Source organism: Pangasianodon hypophthalmus, chromosome 1 (assembly GCF_027358585.1).
Source record: "Pangasianodon hypophthalmus isolate fPanHyp1 chromosome 1, fPanHyp1.pri, whole genome shotgun sequence".
In the NCBI taxonomy this organism is placed as follows: domain Eukaryota; kingdom Metazoa; phylum Chordata; class Actinopteri; order Siluriformes; family Pangasiidae; genus Pangasianodon; species Pangasianodon hypophthalmus.
Window position 1 is genome coordinate 27,636,136 of NC_069710.1, and position 13,002 is coordinate 27,649,137.

General features: G+C 38.1%; 1 protein-coding gene across 1 annotated transcript; it reads right to left on the minus strand.

The window, feature by feature from the left end:
• Positions 1–4,848: 4,848 nt before the first annotated feature.
• nrn1a (neuritin 1a) lies at positions 4,849–10,241 on the minus strand. Its single transcript, XM_026944830.3, has 3 exons — positions 9,915–10,241; positions 6,931–7,075; positions 4,849–5,173 (listed from the first exon to the last, which is right to left on the minus strand). The coding sequence occupies exons 1-3, from the start codon at positions 9,967–9,969 to the stop codon at positions 4,942–4,944; spliced, it is 432 nt and encodes a 143-aa protein (XP_026800631.1). The 5' UTR covers positions 9,970–10,241; the 3' UTR covers positions 4,849–4,941.
• Positions 10,242–13,002: the final 2,761 nt, after the last annotated feature.

Sequence of the window (13,002 nt, forward strand, 5' to 3'; positions counted from 1 at the left end):
TGTCCCTAGGTGTGAATGTGTATGTGCTTGCGTGGTGCCGTGCGATCCAGTGGCATCCCGTCTAGAGTATATTCCACTGTTCCTGGGTCCACCACAACCCTGACCAGGATAAAACACTTACTGAAAACGAATGAATGAATACACTGGCCTGCCTCATTCATTCCTAAATTCACGAACTACTTTGTTGAATAATCCTGCTGGAATGACTTGTGAGTTTAAATGACCTTAAAATTAAAGCATAAGGTCTCATATTTGACCGTGTATCCACATATCCATTTAATTTCACCTGCCCAGCAACTTCTCAATAACCTAGCACATCTGCTCATTAGGGCTTTAATGAGTGCTTTTAAGGTCATTTATATCACCAGCTCAGCAGTTTTGGACTATACGATAAAGAGAGGGCAGCTGATCAAGAGTACCAACCCAAAATGCAACAAGGATTATGTATAAAAATCATGCCTTCTTTCTGTTAATCTGGTTTATTTTGGGCTATCCCATGCCATCTGAATCTGTTGGTGAAGAAAAGCTCCTACATCAAGAAGTTTGGCTAGTTAATTAAGTGGTAATATGTTCCCTGTGTAGCTGGCACTGACCTGAGCATGTTGATCAAGCCTCCCAAACCCAAATGAAACAATGTCTGATTGACTCGTATGCTGATATAATGGATCCAGACTTTTCTGAGGAGATTTATATCTCTCCATCACTTTCTCCACTGCTTTTTCTACTGAAGCTCTACTGGTTTGTCAGGAAAATTGCTGTGACCATGATGTGACCATGAAAGCACTAACACATTAAAACACATGAAGATTAAAATATTAGCTTTGTGTGTATCCTATTTCAATATTCATGTTTGAATAAAACTGTGTGTATATGCCTACCGTTTCATTTCCTCAGCCTCAGCTCTTTAACAAGGCTGGAACATGACAGGAGAATGTGGTGTTGGTCACCAGAGAGAGAGAGAGAGAGAGAGAGAGAGAGAGAGAGAGAAAGAAAATGAAAGAAAGAAAGAAAGAAAGAAAATGCATTTTTTGTGATGAGAATACTGCATGTGAAAACGATCTGCATCAATCTTATTACATAAATATAATAATCATCTTTCGTTTTCAGATCAGTAGCTTATTCGAATCGACTGGACCAAGATCAATAATCAATAATTTTCTGAAATATTAATATTCACATTTATGAAAACCGAACACAATAAAGTGCTTGTTTTTTTCTTCTTTTTTCTCTCTTTTTTTTAAATTCGTCCTCTTTTCTATGTAAAGCTAAGTTCGCATTTTTAGTACTATCTAAATGTTTTCACAAATCTATCTGCATAATAAAAGAAAAAGAAAAAAGCATGTCAGATATCAACATTATATCATAATGTGATAAACATGAACCATCTCATTTTAATCAATAATAATATAAGGTTCTTTTAAATGATGGCGTTTGATTATTCATGATTTCGTCCAAAAATTTTATGACTATTTTCAGTTCTAGGTCTAATTCTGTGAAGCTCCGATTTACAGACATTCCAGTGTATGAATAATTTATAATAAAACCCATGCGCTCATATTTTATTTATTATTTCAAACTGTCAGCTTATAGCCTGTCATTTATTTGAGCCTCGATGTCGGCCAGCCAGAAACACTCCGTGTATTACATTTTACACAGCTTGCTTCTCTTGCACAATTCTTGCATTGTCTAGATTTTATATTTCAGCTCAAATGCTTCAGTTTATTTTAGTTCCTTTTTTTCTTGCAATTTACTGAAATTGTAATGAGCTACAGTGCAAAAGCTTTAATGTCGGATAAATCATATTTCATTTTTGGTCCATTAAAGCTTAAAGCTTGATCTGAAATCGCTGATCTTTCTCTTGATTATGATATTTCAGTCTTGTCCCTGTGGAAGAGTGGAAGCCTGGACACTACAGTACACTCAGTCTGCTTTGTGCTTTATTAATAATGAATCAACACTTCTCTTCACTGACCCAGTGCTGTAGCTATACAATCCCAGTCATGTGGACGAGCAGAAATCACATCACCTTTCTGAGCCATAACCCATGAGAAAACTGATCAACCTGAAGTCTTAATGTATCTGATATTGTGTTTATTTAATTATCCTATCATTACAAAAATGTGTTTTTGCATGTTTAATATATGGCCAAATTGCTTTCTTAAAAACCCTAAACGAAAAAGCATCTTCTTTGTGTCAAATACATTTAAAAGAAAAAAAAAATTCGGATTCATCACTTTTGTCTGTATGAAGCTGGATTTTTTTTTTTTTTTTTTTTTTTTTTTACTACGCTGACTTTATATCAATGTTAGACTTATTTATAGTTATTTATACTAACCCTGATTTTGGGATAAATGCATGCTGGTCATAAGCACTGTAATGTTAGCTCAATTAGTTCAGTCCAAGCCACCAGGGTCTACTAAATTTGAAGCAATGTGAGTGTTTGCACACGTCTATTTGTTGATTTGTGGTGATTTAAGATGGCAAATTACGTGTGGTTTGGGGAAATTTATTGGAGTAAATGCTGAGAGGAACATTTACACTGGAATAAAGTGGAAATATAGGCCAAGCCTGCAGATTTTAGCCCTTTTTGAGAAGCAAATCTTTTCAGCTGAAAAAGCATTCCCTATTTCAAAAAGTGATCCAAGTAGAACCCTATTACACAGAGAAACCTCACATTTAATTACCCAGAGAACACTGTTTAGTGTAGGTCTTAATGTTAGTGTAGGTATAGCATGATTTAGCTGCAGTAACACACAAATCAATAGACCACACCAAGATGTGTGGCTGTGCAAGACAAGGTGATTTAACACACACACACACACACACACACACACAATTTGCCCTGAAGCATTTAGAGATGAATTTTGCCCACTACTGATTGATTATTTTAAAACATTTTCCAATATCATAATTCTTTAAACAGTACAGTCATGATTAAGATCAACAAAACAGACCATGCACATTTTTTTTCAAACATTAACTCATTTATTTAATGCTTTTTTATGCCTCTTTTATTAGCAATCTTTTATATACCTGTATATCAATCTGTTTTTAAAACGGTTTCTGTTAAAGTATCTCTCTTTATCTCAAACTCTTCTCACATAATTCGTCTCTTATTTATACTTGTATGGTTTCTGGAATATTTATATATATATTTATATTTATATGCAACATCCCCTGGAGAAACAAAACGAACGAACAAATAAAATACACGTTTTTTTTGAAGGCAGTGAAACGAGATGCCTTGGCAACATCAGATAGCAGCCTACAGCTAGCTAACTTCACTTTATCCACTGAATCCAGCCGGTAAAATCTCATCCTCAATCAGATCGTGCTACGTTAGCCTACGGCCAAAACTGCATACTACTGTACTACACGGGAGTTTGCTTTAGTACTGCGCATGCGTGAAATAAGAACCTACGCAGTGGTGCACTGGTTTGACATGCTGGCCTTTTTTTTTTTTTTTTTTTTTTCAAGACACATACTTGTGTAAAATCAAATAAACGCAAAACACAAACAAAAGAAAAGGAAATAAAGAAAAATCTTAATGTTCACCACTTCAAATGCTAATCTTAAGCCTGAAAATACAAGTGTCCCGTATGTAACCTCTACGTAACCTACTTGTAGTATGACGTCATAACATTCAATTATGCATTTTTAAGAAAATAATCATATATATATATATATATATTTTTTTTTTTTTTGTACGGTGGTATGCGGCTTTGGGCGTATCACTTAGTTTCTCTACTATTTATCATAACCTAAAAGCCCCTCCCCCTAAATCATTTTTGTAAAAAATAAATTAAAAAAAAATTTAAATAAATAAATTTTGGAATGGTTGAAACACTGGTCAAACAGTCTAATCATTCACCATTTTTTTTTCTCGCTACATTTGACATGTTTAACATCTCCCCCAAAAATTTTCACCATTTACTGAACATACAATCTACCATCGATTAAAGAATAATTCCGTCAAAAATGCTAATGTTGCTAACAGTGTAGGAAAGCGAATAGCCACCAATTAGCATTATGCAAATAGACTACATTCATGATAACTGGCACATAAGTTACTAGCTTTCATTCACTGTTAGCTGCATCAGCCTGTTTGATTGAACTATCCATTTAAATGCCTAAAATCATTCCTGAGGTTTTATTATTAGTGGTGTTATTATCAATCTGCCATTATTAGAGATGATAATCAGATTATTGGATTGTTCCCCTTAGGTTTTTTTCTGCAGTGGTGATTCAGCGCTGTTTACAGGTCAGACATCACACAGGCTTGTTCTCCATTACAGCAACATTATCATGGAGTTAGAAATTTGGCAACTAAAAAATTCCAAAGATTTGACAAAAACAGAACACCTCCTTTCTGAGGAAATGAGACGCTGAGTGGAATTTGGCTCATGTGTGTGTGTGTGTGTGTGTGTGTGTGAGAGAGAGAGAGGATTTCTTTCTCTATGCATGATAGATTAGATTATCAAGCCTACAGTAATAATTACTTCGTTGCAGGCGTTAATGTAATTCCACAAATTGATCATCAAAAAAATGACCATGATTTTCAATCGACATCTGTTAAATATTTGATGAAGTGGACTCCCAGGTCAGGCAGATGGAGCATTCCCTGAAGACGCCTTATTGCCACTGTCTACAGCAAAATCAAGTCGTCTTCTCCGGATGAAGCGCTGTAATAAATCCATTTTGGCTGAAGATGATTTCTGATCGTCATATTTTAGGCTATTATTTCTTTTTCTTCGTATGGTCGTGGAGATAGAGCACTCGTTTGTTGGTTTCTTCTTCCCCCTCCCCTCCCCTCCCCTAATCCACCCCCCAACCCCAACCCCACCGCCACGCCAACCCACCCCACCCAAGGTTTCCCGTATTCTTCTTTTCATGTGAGCTAAAAATGTCTTTGTGGTGATCTTCTGGGTTTGGTGCTGGGCGCTAAAACTGGATCCATGTGAGCAGGGCGGAGAGGGAGCTGAGCAGCAGGGGGAGCCCGGCTGGAGAGGCTGATGGTGTGCTCGCGTCGTTTCCTTCACCGCACAGTTCAAACAAACTGCCTTTAAACTCCAGGTTTCTCGACTCCTTCTTGAGTTTCTCCCACAGCTCCGTCGCTCCCTCCTGGCAGTCCGCCAGCGCTGTGGTGGCACACGAGTGGAAGTCGTCCCAATATCTGCGAAAAAAATCAATGTTTCATCAACGTTAGCGTCTTAACAGCTCAAACCATCCACCACAAGCTTGCTTTCTGACTGAGCAAATGACAAGACAAGCTAGTGAGAGTGAAAAAAAACCATCTTTCCTTCAAATCTTTCCTATAGCATACCTTTAAAAATTATATATATACATACATACATACATACATACACCACACACACACACACACACACACACACACACATATATATATATATACATGCACTATATATACGCCTTTATCTATTTAATCGCTTTTATGTTAAGAAAATAAAATAGTTTAAATGTACATTTTAAACGTATAAAACATATTTAAAAATATAAATATATAAATATAACAAAAAAAAAAAACGAACGCTGATTTTGTTACTGTTACTTGCATTTATTTATTTATTTATTTATTTATTTATAAATGGATCATACCACTGAATGGCAAGGTGGGCAAGACCATTGTTAATAACATTTTCTTAATTATATGAGTGTGGTATTTTTTTTGTAGGCTAGTCAATATCAGGTGTAAAGGAATATTACACTGTTCGGTGTTTTAAGAAACAGGCTGTGCATGCCTACAGCTAGGACCATGGTTTTGTTTCTATCTATTCTATTTATTCTATCTATTTAGAGGGAAAGGGGGTGTATCAGTAGGCTAAGAGTCAGTCTGAAAGTGTATGATGTAAAGAATTTCTTTAAAGCCATTATTCTACACTATCTCTCAGTGCACATGGCAATAAAAGAGAGAGCTCTCATTGCAAAGAAAAATGAAGATGATGACAGGCTAGAGGATGATTATGTCTCAGATATTATATGTAGGTCTAGTCACTTTTCCTTTATGCATTTAAATGACTGTCCATGATCACCTTTCAGAAAGTTTACTACTTTACATAAAATTTACTTTAAAAGTGAATACATTTCACTCCTCTAAACATTTCCGTTTAATAACTCCCTATATATATATATATATATATATATATATATATATATATATATATATATATATATATATATATATAAGTCAATAAAAACAGTAGTTTTTTTTTTTTTTTTTTAATAAATCATGACAACGAAATAATTTACTCCTCATGCTATAGCGCCCATGCGGAAAAAATAATAATGTTGGTTTTATGTTGCCCATAACAAATCCATCATTAATCCCACATTAACCCTTTTTATTTATTATTATTCATTCTGCGCTGTTTGTCCTTGTGGAAACCGGGGGAAAGAGGGAAACCCAAGCAGTAGTAATTCAGTGCAACAGTGCAAGCCCGCAGGGAAAAATCAGAGCATGTGACTACAGCCCCTCCTCTCTCTCTCTCTCTCTCTCTCTCTGTCTCTCTCTCTCTGTCTCTCTGTGGTCACACACACTACACGCTGCTGAGCGCTAAATTCCTGCTGTAAGAGCTCTATAAGTGTAAAATGAACTGTTTTTAGAGAAAGGTTTACGCGTGGCGCGTTATTTGTTGGATATGATGTATGATGAACGGATGGCTGGATTAAGGTGATTTTGAAGGCGGAGGTGTGGAGTTAAACAAGCCCCCTCCACCCTTCCCCAAACCATCTGGCTCCTTACACACACACACACACACACACACCCTTACGCACACACACATACACGAACACACACACATACACACGCCCTTACGCACGCACACACACTTACGCACTTACGCACGCACCCCACATGACAGGCGCGCGTTCAAAACCGTGGACAAAACGGCATGCTTAAAAATTGACCCTTACGTGCAGATGGTTTGCAGGTTCTCCTTCTCGTCCAGCTCCTGTGGATAGCTGGCCATGTTCTCTCCCAGCTGAAGCAGGCAGTTTGAGAAGCCCTTAAACACGGTGTCACATTTCCCCGCCGCTCCAACCGTCTGGAGCAAATATGCTGCAACAAGAGGAGGAGGATGATGATATAAAAGCTCGCTTTCAGAAATGTAACTGTTAAACCTAAGCAGGGTGGAAACAGGGACTGAGTAACATTACAGTCTGTAGCCACTTTATATGGTCCATTTCAAAAGCCATTTCATTTTCTTTGCATGTACTTTATTACATTAATAATTCGTCCCGTGTTTGTATTTGATGTGTGTGTATATATGTATATACACATAAACACATTTTTATGTATTTATTTTTAATCAACGCATCCAGATTTAGGTTCTCATTAGCCTACATCGGCTTACTTCACTCTAAATATATATATTTTTAATAGGTTGCTGGAGTTGTTTTGTATGACTATAGCCATGATGCATATGAAATTGTTCCTTGCTGAAATAATTTCATCATTTCTGCGCGGGAGGTGGAGAGAGGAAGGGAGGGATAGATAGATAGATAGATGAAGTAATGCACTTGGCTGGGAGGAACCGGGGTGTGTGTTTCTGCAGTGTATGTGGCATTGTGTGAGATGGATCCTAAACAAAGAATTTTAGCGCACGAGCTGCTCTACTGCATTGCACGTCTCATTATTATTATTATTATTATTATTATTATTATTATAGTAGCAATAATAATTGCAATAGTAGTAGTAGTAGTAGTTCTTCTTCTTATTGCATTCTTTATAGTACTGAATTGTATTATTGTAAATAATGATTTTGAATATGAAGCTGTATCGAATCTCCGGGTTCGTTAAACATGAGATTTTTCTCAACTGATCAAACTGTTGTAGCCATAATCCCAGTAGATAACATATTATTCTCCAAAAAAAAAAAAAAAAATCTTTATTTTTGTTTTTAGACACTGCCTTCTAAAGAGCATATGGAATTATTGGATGATAATAATAATAATAATAATAATAATAATAATAATAATAACAGCTAATTTGGCCTCAGTGTTTTACTTCTGTAAAACTTTATCTTGGGCTTTAATATGGAGTGTCAGGCGGTGGCTTTGCTCATTGGACTACTATCAAATTCCCTGTTTCATAAAAAAAAAAAAATTGCGATGTTGCTAAAATAGGGCTCCACCTTTATACACCGTATGTATACACACATATGTACCACTCCTCCTGTGTTGCATAACTCAGAGCACTAATGATGCTGAATTTTGTCTTCCAGAATGGCTATAGTCTTGACATTGGCAATTACATGCAATCCTGATTTACGTATGTAAATGTATATATATGTATATATGTATATATAATCACTATATAAGCTGAAAATATATAAATCTAGGCTGTTTCAGATGCATCTGTAGATAGACATGTATGGACTAGATAAGGACTGAAAATCATTTCCCACGGTGGCTCCTGTCATCCCAGATGATCTGCACATAGTGCACATGATCCACTTGTTCTCGGTTCCTCTTATATATAATTAACAAGCCACGATTCCTTCAGTAGTAGCTACTGACTTAAAAATGGCGCCGACAGATCTCTCTGCTCTCTCTGTAGCTGCGCATGATCACGCTATCATTATACAGCAAGCGTCACGTGCGCTTTCTGCGTGAATCCGTTTGCGGCATTTTCGTAGAAATCCTAAAGCTTGGTCCTAGGTAGTAATTTCGTTATCAGACATTTTTTTTTCTTTCTCCCTTTCTACCCTGTCTTCACGTCCTGCTCTCACACACCGTTCCTCATATGATTCTGTTCCTGCGAAACGCACCGATTTGTTCTTATACGCGTTTAATCCACCGCACGTCTATATATAGAAGTAGCTGAAATAGATTCGCCTGTGATGGTCACGACAACCTCATCGGAGTGAAAACGAGTGCAGCATGGAGCTTAATGGAAAAAAAGAGGAGGAGGAGAAGGAAGAGAAGGAGGAGGAGGAAGAGGAAGAGGAAGAGGAGGAGAATGGTGAATTAATGCACTTCAACTGGGTTACTGTCCTGCTGCAACTCACACCTGATCTGACAAGAATTTACACACCTTCTAAAGGTTAATTTATAATTAAAGCATGATGGGACTGTTCCACACTATCAAATCTAATCAGATCTAATCAAATCTAATCAGATCTACACACAAATAAATCTGCGGTATCTCACGTGCTTCTACATATAGACCTTTATCATTTTGAGCTCGTGCAGCCTGTAAGTGCTTTGAGAATTATACTCTGAAACACGTGAGATTATGAGATTATTTTATTTTAGTAACTAGAACAAGTTCAGTGTATTATTTCACAAATGCACGAAATTATTATAGATTTAATAAGCATGCTTTAAAATTCCTGTATGTGCCTGCATTTCTTTTTGTTTGGTTATTCAGTTATGCCCCCATTCAGTTGTTATAGTTTTTTTTTTTTTTTCCTTCGGATGGGGCGTGAATAATTTATGTCTCCAGTATTATAGAGAGCAGGCGGTCCCACTCCTGATAGGATTATTGCTCCTTGTTTTTGTCGGACAGGACCGGAGAGGTGAGGACCAAATTCTACCCAACGGGATGACAGAAGAATGCGCACTGGACATCCGGCTTCACACTACACGCATTTTTTTTTTTCATATCGTCGCCATAATTACAAAACCAAGGGCTAGCATCGAAAAGAAACAAAGCACAGCTAATCAGGGTTGAACACTTGAAATGTTGCATTTTTTAATGCTGCGTGTGCATATTTTAATGTGTATGCGTAATGGCAAAAAATGACCTTTTATGTACACGCATGCAAGAAATGATAAGCAGTGCCTTACATGGATAAGATTTAATTTACTATAAACACAGGGCGCAAAGGACAAACCAGTGTAGCATTACACACGCACACACACACAAAAGGAGAGCTATTTGTGTTAATACTCACCTATTTGAACAGCCAGCACCAGTGAGATGTATCTTCCGGACAAAGTTAATCCCATCCTACGGGAGGTAAAACCATGAGAGTGTGCCAACCTTTAGATAGTTGTACAAGGAAAAGATTGCGAAAACTGAGCGCTGGACATAGCCGACTGCATCGAGTGGCAATTCAAGGACTCTCTCTCTCTCTGTGTGTCTCTCTAGAATTCTTACTCTCCCTCTCTCCTTTTTTTGGTGCCCGTTGCCTTTTTACGCGCACAGTGGAGCGGAGTGAAATGGTGCACCCCGTTAAAGGAGTGCGGTAATCTCTCTCTCTCTCTCTCTCTCTCTCTCTCTCATGGTGCTTCACGCCCACATGGCGTGGTTGACGTAAATGTCCCCCGTCGGACTCCCCGCTTCTTCGTTTTCTCATTTGCTAGACAAGGCTGACCCCACTCCCCCTCTAGCACAGCGAGCTAAAAGTGAAGGGGAATGACTACCACCACTCATACCATCCGAAAGCACACTGTTGTGCAACGACATAGAGACCACCGTGACAGCACACCTGAGAGCCCTTCAGTGCTCTTTCCAAATCCCATAAAACACTGCTGTATACCAAAACTTAGACTACATCACCTATAGTAATTACAGCAATTACAGGAGCCAGATTACAGGACTGCAGCATCACTATATGCTAGGAAGTGTCCTATAACTGAAACAAGCATCACTCAGGCTCCGTCCCAAACCGCATCCTTCTAAACTCTAACACTTTTCTTTAACCAGTATGAGGTTTGGGATGGAGCAAGAGTAAATGCCTGGACGTGTAATGCCTATGTACAGTAAATAAATTGTACTAATATGTATGGATTTATAAAGCAGTAGACTATTACATTCAAGCAGTCACATACCTTGTCTTGATCTTCTTGAAGGAAGCTCGCCAGGACGCACCGAGTGCACAGATCTACTAAGGTTTACTGTAGATCTACTAAACGTGAAATGTTGAATGGATTTCGTTATATTTAGATGAAGCTTTTGAGATTTTATTCACTTTACACACTGATTCAGTCCGCCGTGCTGAACACTAATCATTACTATCTATAGTTAGAGTAATCTAATACATAATATAAAGTTGTGATGTCGTGTATCTGATGTGAATCAGACTGTGTTAGATTTGGGTGGTGTTCTTATGAATGGGGATGACGTCACCCTTCATGCTCCGGCTGTTACATTGAGTAAGTATAGTCTACTATAACAGTGATGCACTCCTCATTGAGCATGGCTGCTTTTAGGGTCGTTTGGATTGTGGTGACTTTGCACACAATTTTATATGTGCATGTGTGTGTTTAAGGAGTCTATATGTGTATATGTTATAGCATGTGGCCTTGGGCATGAAAAAAGTTTCCCCGGTTTTCCCGAGCCAGTGGAAAACCCCTCCCTGCCACTGCGTAACCGAGATCCCCGTCAGGCTCGCGCGCGCCGCACAGTGCTCCCTGTTTCCGGTTCACGCCCCTCTGCTGAGTAATTAAGGTGGGTTTAGAATAATTAAGATTGAAGCCCGGGGTGAAATGTAGTAACACTTCAGGATTGAGCTCTGACACTTACTCTATCTGGGCTCAGCTCCTGGTCCTGTAAATGCCCTTTAATTGTTTAGTCATTAGTATTAGCCTAAGTTGTTGTCTGGAGGTTTTATGTTACATAAAAGCACACCTACATAATATTATTTGAGGTTGCAATCCTCAGTACTGAACTAGAGAATTCAGGGTTGCCAGGTGTACTGACAAAATCACCCCAGACACCATCCCGCGCTATCAAAAGTCAGTGTTCTTCTTATAAAACCTTTAAAACCTATGCTCCTATAGCCTATATGAATATTCCAAATATACTTGTTATTTATACTTTATACGTCCAACATCACGACTATTATATCATTGTAATATTTAGAAGAAAAGTTATGGAAAACATATGTGGAACTCTACCTGGCAACACTGACTGTGCAAAAAAATCATCTACTGCTTTTCACAGCTATTCACAGGCCTACATTTTCTTATAAATATGTTTGAAAATAATAATAATTGAACCAATTTGGCTGCGGTTTTCATTATTCATAATTCATTCGTATTTAACATTTTTAAACTTATTTATCAAGCTATACAGACCTACTAGGATGGTTTACGGATAATTTTATGGGGGATTTAAACCATGCTAAGGCAACCATGTTCACAAGTAGGGCGAGCTCGTCTCAGGGGAGACTTTTCTCCATGTAAATCCCTAGGCTTTTCCAGCAGCATAACACTTCAACAATTTAGTTTTGGGATGAAATGTTCATCCATCATCATCCTGGATAGGACTTCCTCGTGTCGGAAGGGCTTCTGTAACACTGCATATGCTTGGTAATATTTATAATAGATGGTGGGAGGGGAAATAGTGCTGCTGCTTTTATTAGACACGGTATATATTTAAAATGCGTTCATGTGCTCAGTGTTTACGCCCTCTCGTGGCGAGAATGTGCAATGACAAATTTCACCTCTTTGTCTTTTTGATTATGTCAAATCAATGTGATCATCATGGCAAACATTTCTCCTCAAATTGCTGCAAGTTGAAATGGTTTGGGGAGTGAAATGTATATGGTGTCAGGCGTGAGCTTGTCAAATGCCAGTGGACAGGATGAAAGGACTTTTATTCACAAAGCACAGGCAGCAGATAAAAACTGGGGCTGTTGTGTAAGGGAACTCCATATTAATAGGCGGAGGCTGAGTGTACTTTACACATCAGTTATGGAATTGCCTGAGTAGGTTTTTCATGGATGACTCATTCAGGTGATTGCAGGAGAAAGAGACAGAAAGAGAGAGGGGGGGAAACTGAAGGAGGGAATTCCAGTAGTGAAGACACAGCGGTCTGGGCCTGGAGCTGTCTAAATCCAGCCACATCTCATTAATATGGAGGAATTGGTCCAAATGAAAAAAGGCACCTCTTGCGTCAGAGGAGGAGTTTTCCCCCTGCCGCTGCGCCAACATGAGGGAGAGAGTGTATCCTGGAATTACCTCAGAGAAAGAGACAGACAGAGGAAAGAGAAAGAGGCAGAAAGAAAGACAATGCCCAAAATACTAAACATTAGC